The sequence below is a fragment of the Callorhinchus milii genome, unplaced genomic scaffold (assembly GCF_018977255.1).
Source record: "Callorhinchus milii isolate IMCB2004 unplaced genomic scaffold, IMCB_Cmil_1.0 Scaffold26, whole genome shotgun sequence".
In the NCBI taxonomy this organism is placed as follows: Eukaryota; Metazoa; Chordata; class Chondrichthyes; order Chimaeriformes; family Callorhinchidae; genus Callorhinchus; species Callorhinchus milii.
Window position 1 is genome coordinate 4,822,071 of NW_024704767.1, and position 13,051 is coordinate 4,835,121.

At 36.6% G+C, this 13,051-nt stretch overlaps 1 protein-coding gene across 1 annotated transcript in view; it reads left to right on the forward strand.

Annotated features, from left to right (window-relative positions):
- The window catches only part of efl1 (elongation factor like GTPase 1), a 65,068-nt gene extending 53,129 nt beyond the window's left edge, over positions 1 to 11,939 (forward strand). The window contains 2 exon segments of the mRNA XM_042344103.1: positions 1,906 to 2,090; positions 10,608 to 11,939. Of these exon segments, the coding sequence (XP_042200037.1) occupies positions 1,906 to 2,090; positions 10,608 to 10,796 (374 nt within the window). The 3' untranslated portion in view covers positions 10,797 to 11,939.
- The last annotated feature ends 1,112 nt before the right edge of the window (positions 11,940 to 13,051 follow it).

Genomic DNA, 13,051 nt, shown 5'->3' on the forward strand with positions numbered 1-13,051 from the left:
GGATAGGCCTTAACAATGTGGTCAGTCATCTAGTTTTTTTGATTCAATGCAAGCAATAGCAATGCCTGTTCAGATAGATTTCAGTGTCCATTCTGGATAGCAGTAATCCTATTTATGTAGTTTGTTTTTGGTTAGCTGGGTATTTCAAACCTGTGAATAATCATCACAATGATTGAGTCTCGAAACCAAACTACCGAGAGCCCCACAAATGCATGGTTTCAGTTTCTTTGGTACAGAGGGCGCATTCTCTCCTCAGAGTGATGCTCTCTGTTTGCCTAATCCCAGAGAATTTAGGTATAGGATGGCAAGAACCAAAGCTTGGAGACCCCAGAAAGGGTCCTGCTGTAAGAGCTAAAACCGTGCAGATGAGCGTTGCAAGGCACTGATGAACTTACTGCTGCTTGTCCAACTAACATTTGCGTGATCGATTAACTCTGGATTTAAGACGTTATGAATCTACTAGATTCAATTAAAGATAATTCCTAGATGGAGCTTATTTATTAGTCAAGCTAATGTGCTGTGCATTTTATCTGTCAATAAAGGGAAGGTGTGCCTGAGTCAACCCATTTCTCAACTCAGCTGACCTGTTAAGTCAAATCGAAAAGCAGAATTAATATTGGATCTGTGGAGACTGCAGACCATATCTTTTCATTTGCTCTATTTACTTTCTGTGGTTTGGGGTTTTTTTGTAGGAGGAAAAAAGTGCAGCCCATTAATTGCTCCATGTGTCATTTAGTTATGAAATGTGAGGAATATCCAAGCAGTTTAGAAGGGGAACCCCACCACCTGGCCATGCACAATTGAGTTCTTTCTCCCTCCCACAAGTGACTTGTTTAGGATCGTCCAAACTTGTCCTCTTAAAAAAAATTCAGATAGTGTGATATTAGTCAGACTGGGATTGAGACTCTGAGTTATGGTTTAGTGTTCCGCTCTTTAAGCAGCTTGTCATTGCTGTCTTCTACAAGAAGAAAGAAACAGTTGACTAAGACAAACCATTATCGCAGTCTCTGCTACTCACATTCTTGTATCTGTGCTTTTTGCTTGACATTGTCAGAATACATTACTATTTAAACTGTCTAGCTTTTGGTTGTTCCAGATAGTTACTGTAATGGACAAATGAGCAGCAAAATGTCTTTCATAGTTCACAATGATGCAAATAGAAGAGAGAGTTTCTTTCAACAAAGGGGAACTTTGATTTTTTAAAACAATTTCCGTATGTTAGTATGAATATCTTTTCAGTATCATTACTTTTTCATTTTTTTCTTATCTTAGGCAATCTGCATAATTTAAAGATTAATTTAAAGTATTCCCTGTGTCTCATTCAAAAATGAATATTGAATTCCTGAATAATTTGCTCTGACAATCTTTTTGATAGAAGTGTGAAACATAATGGGTTTAAATTGCAGCCTGGTAACTCAAGAAATAGAGCATTGAGGTCCCAGCCAGAGGGTTGTGCTTTAAAATACCAGTTTAAATTGACTGAACTTGCCTGTCTTAACTGGGTATATTTCATGAATTCGTAGCCAGTCTCAACGCAGAATAGAACATCCTATGTAGAAGAAAAAAAAATTATTTGACTTTTCCTACTTTGAAGGAATGCATCACCTGACCACCATTCCCTGCAAGGTATTTGAAGCACTATCTAAAGTTGGTGACCTAGACTATCTTTGCCCAGACTTTCATGTCCCACCAACTAAAGAAGAAAACAGTGGATGACGTAAAGTGAGAGGTCGCATTTGCGATGCTTTTCAGATGTTTTACATGAGCAGTTCAATTTAAACCTTTTTCCCTCTTTTAAAAGCATTACAGTAACTTAAAACTCAAGTATTTCTTTCATGCATTTTATGCTATATAACTCAATCGAAACATTCATTGCTATGTACAATATACTTTGTGCCCTCACAGGTCGGGTCTATGGGGTGCTTTCGAAGCGTGTTGGCCGAGTATTACAGGAAGAGATGAAGGAGGGGACAGAAATGTTCATTATCAATGCAGTTCTGCCAGTAGCAGAGAGCTTCGGCTTTGCTGATGAGATCAGGAAGCGGACAAGTGGTCTAGCCAGCCCACAGCTGGTGTTCAGTCACTGGGAGGTAAAAAAACAAATCCTTCCATATGTGTGGGTGATTATATGTACCACAGAGCTGGTAGGGTTATGGGAATTGTATATCCTGTAGAGTTGATACATAGTGTGAGAGATTCTGTTTCCTTTAAATGTGCTCTTAATATAAAGTTCTTTTTCTGAGTTCAATTTGTTTAAACAGGGCTTTGATAAACTTCTTGATCTTAGAAAGCAAGTATTTCCTAATTTGATGATATAATTTAAGTAACCAGTTAAGAAAATTAGCAGAGCTAAATTGGTCAAGAGTTAAAATGACAAAACTCATTCTTGTTTTGATAATTATTGAGCTCCCACACTTCCAATAACTCTTACAGCTCAGTTCTCAGGTTAGCCTCATCACTCAGTTAAAACAATTCTATTTGTACTTATAATCCTATCTTCACATCAAGGCTTTGATCTTCAAAAAGTACTGTGTATTGTGATGTATAAATGATTTTATGTGAATTGAACAGATATCAGTTGCATGAAGATTATTTTGTCCTATTTTCTGGTGAACCTTGGAGTGGATGGTGTTATTATCTTGTCCGGCTTTACATATCGATGCAGGGAAGGCATATGATACAGAATAAGTTGTTAATGAAATGTCTCACAAGAATCTTTCACAAATTAATGAATGAATAATATAGGTTAATGTTAGCAGTGACTTGGTTACCTGGAAGTCGGCCTGTTTTATGCTTTGTTTTAAATGTGGTGTCTGAGTACGTGGAACCAAACCACATGGATTATGATGGCAGTGCCCTGTTCCTGTCTGTGGATCAGTAATTGACTGAAGAGAAAGAATCATTATGAAACAACATTGAAATGGAGAGAAATGTTAGGTGGAACGCCTCAGGAGTCTTGTGTTAGGAGCCCTTCTGTTCCTGGGCAAAGAAAGTTTATCATCCAGTTCTCTTTTGTGATCTTATGCCACAATGAAAAATTTTAAATTGTTAAATAAATGGAGATCCAGTAAAATTAATCACTTTATTCTGCCTACCTAGAGAAAATATTCAAAATACTTTGTATATTATTAAATATATATCAGTATTCTGAACGTATCCAGAGTTGGACAAGAGTAGCTCAGTGGGTTGTTTTGTACTTGACTAAAAAGAAATTCATTGAAACAGAAATTCCGTTTGAACTGCCGAATAGTTTTCAGAGTCCATATGCATTACGAAAAAAAAGTTTGTCATCTTTTCAGATAATTCCTAACTGTTAAATTCTAATAAAACACACAAGTTTACCTTGGGTTGGTAGCATATGAGCAAATGTGCCATGTGTAATAATTAGCAAGACTTTGAATGAATAAAAGTAAACTAGTTATTCTATTGCTGGATTACATATTGTACAAAAAAACTGCTTGAAAACAAAATGCGGCCTTTGATTAATCGGTGTATTACATAGCGGCAAGCATTGAGTCTTCTATTTTCTAGGCTGTTGGGGTGGGGAACAATAAATAATCCTTGCATTTGGTAATAGAGCCTTTTCAGATCATTGTAACGTCTCAAACCAGTTCACAGGATACACTGTAAAGTGGAGTGAATATGCATTTTGTAGGCGAAATGTGGCAGCCAGTTGTTGCACCCAGCATTGTCCCACAGCCGTGGAATTTTCACAGACTTCCATTCTCTCTGTAAAATGATCTGATTAATATACAACTAATATATTAACTGAATTGGGTGCTGGTCAAAGGAAGCAAACTCAGTTCCAATTACATTCTCGCACCACTTTGATGTGAATCAGCTCTTCTTTAGTTGCATTTGGTACATCATTTATCTTTGGCCTTTTTTAAAATTGCAGGCTTGGAACTTCAACTGATAAAAAGCCTTTTAATTGGGAGACTTCAAATTTATAGTGAAAATTAGTTACTCCCTTGTCCAAACTGTGGAATATTTTCACTTTTGTTTTCAAAGTGAATATTTATGGACTCTGAAACTCTAGTGGTACCATCCATCTCTCCTATATCTTTCTGTTGTGTCTGGCTTTGCTCAGCCTATCTGAGTTTGTGTGAATAGATGGAACAGTGACTCCAGCCAATGATATTCCAGTTTGTTCGACTTTCTCTTTTCAGTCACTTTCTAGCAATCTTTTGCAAAATATTACCTTGATTACGATTATGTGTTTGTATGTGATCAAATTAAGTATTTATAAAGTGCATAAAATTTTAAACTGTGTGATCTTCAATAGAAGAATGTGCAAGGTCTTTGACATTTTATTACTTGCTTATTTTTAAAATTAACTAATCATGAACTCAGAATAATTAGTGGTAAGAACAGAATAATAATGTAGGACTGAATTAGATTAAACCTCATATGTGTTTTGCATTGACTACATACAAACAGCACTGGGATGTGTTCCAGATGCTTGGTCTTATTGAAGTCAAAATTCTAAAGTGGCACATTTTTTAAACTAATTTATATCCGGTTGCTTTATCTCATTTTGGTATCCAGCAGTCCAAACCATTTCCTATTAGGTTGCATTATTTTATTGTGGTAACTAACAACTGTGCCAGACTTTAATCACATCAATTAATAACTCTGCAAGAGACTATATTCTGTGAATTAACTGGCCCCAAAAAGCAAAATACCATATTGCTAGTGATTACAGATCATTACCAAACTGTTACTACTCTATATAAATGTGATCTTTACTAAAGATATTTGAGAATTCAAGGTTTGCTGATCAGGAGACCAACTTGATGAAGAGACAGATCTCCATCTTTGCAACCACCCTGAATTGGTCTGATTCCAAAGCCTATAAAACGTAGAACCATAGAAATTTACAGAATGCAATAGAAGGCAATTCAGCCCTGTGTCTGCACTAGCTCTTCAAAAGAGGAAACATCATGGAATAAAGTTCCTGAAAGGCTGAATGCAATTCTTTGTGCTAAAGGAATCTTGTGTCACATGAGAATATGATTTAGTGATGTCAAGACGACTTGCAAGGAGAAAACAACTGCCAGGGTGCTAAAAACTATCAAAAAGACTACCCAAGATTCAGGGTCAATTAAAGAAAGCATTGAGACAGCATTTATCACGATTGCAAGGGGCAATACTGGTGGGAGCTTCAGAAACTAACTTGACTCATCGTGTTTGAAATGTCACCACACATTAATATGAAGGGTAGACAGTTGCTTGGGACACAGCTAAAATAAACTCTATTAGCATATGAGGGGGAACAAGAAACATAAAAATGATGCCAAAATATTCAGTTTCGCAAACTGCAAACACATTATTGAGCAGGTATCCTGAATAATCAGTTTTCTTTGTTGATTTACATTGGGAAAGGAGTATGACAGCATCTCCTCTTAATAATTGGCAAACAACTCCCTAGGGACTCTTCTCAATGTAGAGAAGCACTCCAGTTATTGCCCAGGTTTCAGGGAAGTGGCATGCCCATATATTTCTGGGAAGCTGTTGACTGTAACCCACACATCTTTAATACTACTGCCTAAAACTAACTGCTTGCAGATAATTACAATTTGTCATAGCTGGGTTCACCTACTCTGTCAAGGCTAGGTGGATTTGTCACCTCTGCTCAGTATGATGTATTAATGTGGAAGAATTACATATAGTAAGTACCGTAAACCCGTGGCTTAATGGACACTGTGCATCTGGAGCTAAACCTCACCGGACCAGGCCTGAAACCTTTTTTTTTAAAAATCCCAGAAGCGGGCCTGAGGTCTCCTGCAGGCCCCTCTCTCCCGACGTACGCCAATGCTCACTGAGCAACCTCACACCTTTGCTGGCCTTCACACTGGCCAGGGATATTGTCTTTGAGTCAGATTTGTGAATCCCACTAGCAGAAAATAGCTTATTCGCTATCTTCTGCTCACGGGATTCAAACAGTTACAATGTTGGTACCATAATTTACTGACATTTTGTCATTACGTTCAGCTAGGAGTTCCGACTCGCCGGACTGGAACTCTCCCCTATTCATCTGGCTAGCTGCGGTTCAACTGTGTATAGAAACTGAAACATTTTTTACGAATGCATAGGTAAAGGTGTTATTATTTTATCAAACAAAATTACGTTCTTCATACAATAGCATCAGAGAGGAGACATTTTTGAACAATTCTATAAAATAGCACATATATTGGTTTTGATTAAAATTTTTAAGCTTTCTATTTTATGTTTGCTGTACAGTAAACACCGGATGCAGTTTTTTTTTGTTCTGCATAGATTCAATTACCCATTTAAAATTAACATAAGTTATGTTGTTGCTTAAAATACATAAGTTGTAATAAGAAAGCAATGTTTTATTAATGGAACATTTTTCATCAGTGGTATCAGAAATGTCCAAAGATGCTTTGTAATATTGGGGGATGGTGCAATGTTCAAAGAATGGCTTGAAAACTATCCACAGAGCTGTACAGGGCAGCAGAGAGGGAAACTGCAACTTTGATGTGCTATAAAACTTAACACGTGGTTCTCATTAAGTGGAGAGAGCAGATCACTCTGAACATCTGCTTTATTTCAAAGGTTATTTCGTTTAACTATATAACCCCCAAGCAGCTATCAACTTTTTAATACTCTTGTCTTCTACTTTAGAAATTATTGAAAATCATCTGATTTTTTTAAAAAAAATAATCCTCCCCTATTTTCTTTTGATTTGATTTTCCATTTATTCCTCCTCTCCTGAGGGCGATAACTCCTGGTGGGTTACAGTTCCACTGTTGATAGCAAGGGCCCATTTTTCATCTGTCAGCTTGTACAGTCACTCTCAGGATTGTTCAACAATCGAAACTATCACAGCCAAGCCTGACCCTGTTCTCACCCAGCACCCACATACTTGCACATCTGGCAACTTGTGCTGGTTAGCAATCAAGAGTGAGAACCCTGGCTGAGTTTTTTTTTCTCTCCCTGCCATGTCTAGAGATGTTAAAGTTGGTTGCGGGTCTCCTACTGCTGCCTCAGCTGTGATTGACTAGCAGCACAAATCGGGGATTAAACGTGGGATCTTTCTGGATTGCATCTTGGAATCACACCATACTGAGAGCATTAGCCATAGGGATGGGAATTTATATTTTCAGAAGTACTTTTTTTAAGAAAATGGTAGTGATATATAACTTGGTATGGAGTCCTGTAGCTCATTGGTTAGAGCACTCGTCTCGCAAGCGCGAAACCCGGGTTTGATTCCTGGCATGGCGAAACCTTGGGCAAGTTTCCTTTCTCCACATGCCTGATAATAATCTATCAAGAAAAAAAACAATAATAAATTGGACACTTCGATCCACGATTGTTTGTGGAACACTGCTGTGCGCAATTGGCTGCCGCGTTTCGCTCACAAATACAGACAATTCACTTTGCAGTATATTCTGTAAAGCGCTTTGAGACCTCTAGAATACGTGAAAAGCGCTATATGTAATGCAAGGATTATTATTATTATGTAAGTATTTTATTACATTTAGGCATTAACAGACTTATACCAATTGTGAAAGAGGCAGCCGAGATCAATGTTCGGCGTTTTGCCTTTTTTATAACTTGTATTTCTTTCATTATCAAAGCTCATTGTCGTTCTCCCTTTTATAGGTGGGAAAGATAAATAAAAGCTTATTGAACCAGCAATATTTTGCATGAAGCTGCTGACTTCAGGCTGCCGTAGGTTTAGTGTTTAACAAGCTCACAGCAAAAGTTTGATAATTAAGTCCTCAAGCCCACTTGAGCTCGTCCTTCTGAACAGCAGTACCACTGTCTCCCATTGCAACATCAATCTGAATCAGAGTGAGTTTCAAACATCAAATGTGAACAAACAAGGAGATGGAAGAAGTGATGCTGTACAGCATCAAATCAGAATTTTATATAGCAACATTGAAGATTCCATCACACAAAACAATTTATAGATCATTTAAGGAATTGTTGCACCACTTGTTAGCTAAACACTACAAACTGTTTCTGCAGGTCCCACTGAAGCCTGCATGGGAATTGATACAGAACAGCTCAGAATGTTATACAGCAGTTGCAACCGTATTCACCTTCAGTCCAGCTTCAGAAATAATAGTTAGATCTGCTTCTTGTGCCTGTAAACTAAATATGTCCTTGGGCCACAAAGCTGTAACTACAATACAAAGCTGTAACTACAGTAAACTTAAAAGAAATGTTCGTAGCTCTGGATTGGACTATGGAAAATAAAAGTAATTTAGTGATTCCCAATGGAAATACACTGAATGCCTAATTATCATGGGTAAAAAAAATGTAACTCTTTGAGTGCTGAATTCCACTTTAACGATGCTTAACCTCAACATTGTTTTGTGATGGATGGAACCACAGTATCATTTCTTAATTTAAAATCCAACAAACTCCCTTCAAGTTACTTTGACAATTATCAGAATTGCATATCAGTAAATAAGAGATTAAGTTTGGGAATCTTGAACTAATTTCTCTATTTTTGTCAGCTATTTACACAGAACAGACCTTCTCCTTTTTTTGGTCAATATTAAATAGTTATGTATATGTTCATAGTCTTTTAAACTTACCACAATAAGTGTACAATCATCAAATACCCTGAGCTTTGAATAAAATTAATAAAAAGGAGAAATATTGCATTTTGGACATAGTATAATGACATGTAAATGGTGATATTAACAGAAAGGTTATTCAACGTAGCTGAAGCTGATTTTCTGTAACAATTTAACCATCGTTGAAGGATATCTTTAACAGGAAAGATGCTGCAGATCTAGAATTTAATATTGGTACATAAATACTGTTGTACTTTAGCCTTCCTGAAGTCCCAACAGCAAAAATTGTACTGCTATGAAATTTAACAAGTTGATTTAGATCACTTGAGGTCCCTAGAATGCTGAGCGATATCTGTTCAAAAGAAATAACCCTTAATTATGCTTATTCTCAGTTGCTAAGAGGGAGCAAAACGTGTTTAATACCCTGATATTATTTGGAGATTGTGATCCTTATCCCTGTCCTTTCAATAAAATAATGTGAACCAAAAAGTTTATTAAAATGGCAAACTCATCTAATAAAAATGATTCTTTGTGGAGACAAAATCTCATAGCTGGCAGGATATGCATTTTTTTTCAGTCTCGCCGTGCTTTCGCATATTGTGCTATTGCTAAACAGAAACAGATGTATGGTGACATATGGCCCTCCAGCACTGCCCTGAGTTCTGTGTGCAGAAAAGGTTTTGTATAGCAGTGAATCTTGCCGTTGGTATCAATGCCATCTGTGTTCTCTAAATTGGACATCTCATTGGCTTAGATCCCCAACCAGGTGCTAGTACTTGCCTGCGCTGGTACAGTAATTATGCTTTTTGACTGCTGTGTGATTGTCGGGTCATGCTATTAACAGCATAAATCCTAAGTGGCATTCCACCCATTGGCTTGAAGGCTAAAGGTAATAATAATAAATAGTAGTCTTGTCATAATTGTCTCCTGTGAAAGTGACTTTTATGTTCTGCAGAATTCAATTCTCAAACATTCCTGTGCTTCCAATTCTCTTTCTGGGGTTGGAGAAGGGGATATATTTACAAAGGAATTTTAAGAAGAAAGCAGCTTGTGCTTAATTTCGCAAATGCAATTTATTTGAATGCTTTAGCTTCTTGGAAAATCTGAGGACTATCAAAATTCAAGTGCCATAAAGTCTGGTTTCACACTTTCATGTAGTGCTTTATGACTTGGAAACCCAGCGGTGTGACACACGGTTTTGCCAGCTGTGTGCTTTTTGTAGAAGTGAGATACTTTTGTGATTAGTATGTTGGACTTTAAAGAAGGCATCTTGACTTTATCAACTGGTTTGTATTTTGGTTCTAACCCAACAATTTTCACCACTTCTCGCCCAACTTTGTTGAATTGTGCTATGGCATGATTTCCATGAGCACCTGCTGCTTTCTGGTATCGTGCCCAAGTGTCTGTGTGCTTCATGTAATTGTTGGTGGGGTGATTGGAGATCACCTTTCCTTATCCTTTCCTCACCTGATATCCTTACAGAAACCCTTTCCAGCAAGGCCATTAGATAGTGATCAGGAGCTGGATCCCTGTTTGTTTTGCACTCCCACATTGGAACATTGGTATCAATTCTAGTGCAGTTCTGATACCTCAGGGCTTTATTGGAATGAAATTGCTCAAATTATTTTCGTAAGTACAATTTCAGCAATTAAGAAACCTTCATTCCACCAAGAACATATGGATTCTTATTCAGTACGCATACATTTCCTTTCATAATTTTCCAACCTGCAACTCTACATTTTCAGCATTTTAAGAAAGTCGATGGCTATTGGATTAGAAGCCAAATACTCATTTTTAAAAAGGTTTTCTTGTTTTTTAAAATCACTGAACATGTATGTAGCTTGCCTGGTGATGCACTACTTTATATCTGTGTGAGTTGGTCGAGGAAGTTCAATGACTACAATTATTATTCATGCTTTTGATTATAAATGCAAGGCTTTGAGCATACTTAATCTTTCATGCTTGGCTACACCATTTCCTTGCCCCCTCCCAGATTTTTTTGCAATAATTAATTGACTCCTTTGTAACTTTTCCTATCTTTTTACTACATAGGTAATTCCCAGTGATCCCTTTTGGGTCCCTACAACAGAAGAAGAATATTTGCATTTTGGAGAGAAGGCAGATACAGTTAACCAGGCACGCAAATACATGAATGCAGTGAGGAAACGGAAAGGATTATATGTGGAAGAGAAAATTGTTGAACATGCGGAGAAGCAAAGAACACTCAGTAAAAATAAATAATTGCTTCAGACTATAAACAGTTCCAAGAATACTTATTCGTGTGTGAAGAATGTAAAAAGTTTGGAGATTTGAATCAAAAAATGTGCATAATTGGTAGTTTTCAAGAGATCTAATTTGGTTAAGTATAATTGCATTTAGTTCAAATCAAACCTATTCTGGTGTGTAGTATATGTTAAGCATAGGCCAACCAGGGTCATAATCTGGCTAAAATGTAGAATTATGTATGATTTACTTTTAATCAATGAAATATGCTACAGTTATTTCAAACTGAAATGACTGTAGTTGATGAACACATTTTTACAGCACACTGCTCAGTTTATAGCTTGCTTTTGCCGCTGATCTGACATAGTTTGGATTAACTCTTAAGAAATCATCATTTCGGCAATTTGAAGCAACAGTCCTTTAATCATACCTATTCCTGTTTAGAGATTACAAGTATGCATCAATTTAGACAATCAAAAATGAAAAATTCAAGAATGTATCACTTACAAACTCTCTACAGGCGAGTTGTACTCAATAAGTGGCCAGGGTGACATTAAACGAGTTGCACCATTTGCCCCTGGGCTCCACTTAGAACTGACTTGCTGTGAAACAGTATTTTCAACAAGCTCGGCTTCGGTAATGCTCCCTCTCCTTTTCTTGCTTTCTCACAAGAGAATCCTATTCCGAGATAAGGCTATCCCAGTTTCCATAAAATAAGTAAAAATTCCCTATTAAAATATTTTTTGCCCACAAAATATACAGTCAATTGACTTTACAATATATTCAGTGAAGTGCTTTGATACGTCTCGAAGATGTGATAAGTCACTCTATCAAATGCAAGGATTATTATTATCATTTACTAGAACTATTGGCCCTTTATTTTATTGTTCCTGTGGGCTAGTATCTGGCTATCACTTGGCAGTTGTCCACAGTGGCGTGATTAAAATCAAGAGCTTGCTGTGTGCAGAATCACAGTCCAGCATCTGTCATTCTGTGTACAACATGTTAAAGCATGCCCAAGCCTGGCCCTCAACCAGACATTGTCTGGGACTGTAGGACCAGTGTTGCTGCTGAGGACGAGGCTAATACCGAGTTATAATAAAAGAAGATAAAGTAAAAATTGTTTGTTTCAGAAAAAAAGTTCCAAAATAAAAGAAATTTGTATCGTGTTAACGTTTCTCTGGGTTATTCAACGAGTTCTTATGAAGAAGAATGATATGTCATAGAACTTGCAGGATATCATTGTGATAAATAACTACAGCATATTTGAATTAGTTAATAAAAAAAGTTGCCCATTACAATTTTCTGATTTAAACATGATGATAATTATGATTTCTCATGAATGTTACTTTAAAAAAAATTATTATTGATATTTACGGTATCATTTTGTGGTTCATTTAAGGAATCTGAACTAGAAGTCCATCATGCCATTGGAAACTCCACTCTGAAAACAGATAGTTTTGGAATAGAGTTCCTGTGGGTTGATGTGACATACCTCCATGTTAATGAAGCCTGTTATAAATCATCATATTATTAGAACATATAAACAGCTTATAGAATCATGATCTCAGCCTCTAATTGATTGATTTGTCTGCCTCGATCCTTGAATTTATGGGTTGATAGATAATCTCCCAATGAAGAAAAAGGATGAAAAGGATAGTCCATCTAGCCAATCTAGAAAAGGAATTGGAATAGCAATTTAATGATCAAGGTGTAGAATATACTCCAGAACTAGAAGCGGCAATAGAAGCAACAATTAATTGAAATGGCATTTGAGAACAATGTTATCTTGCTCTTAAGGTTAGGGTTTCATCTCAGATACAAATGTGCCTATCTCAGCCTAACGGTTCTTCATTGGGAGATTATCTGTCAACCCATAAATTCAAGGATAGAGGCAGCCAAATGGATAAAATTGCAAACTGGAGTATATCCAGAATAAGCGAATTATGCAGAACAAATTGAAAAAGTTTGGCCTAAATGTTTTTATTGGTTGGTAAAGGGTATATGTTCCTTTCTTTAAGCAAGGGGCTATACAGTTAAAATGACTGTAGGTAAGAATCATAAACCGTTTCTACACAAAATATATTTCAGACATACTCGGCCCAGTGCATGAAAGGTTGAGAGAAAGATAGAGAATTTAAAGCAGCATTTTTTATGAATTGAGATATTGTGAACATTAAAATATCCAATTTACACAATGCAAAGGGCTTCAAAACAAAGGTAATTTGATGAACACCAAAAAGATATGAGTGCATATTATATTGCAGTTTCAT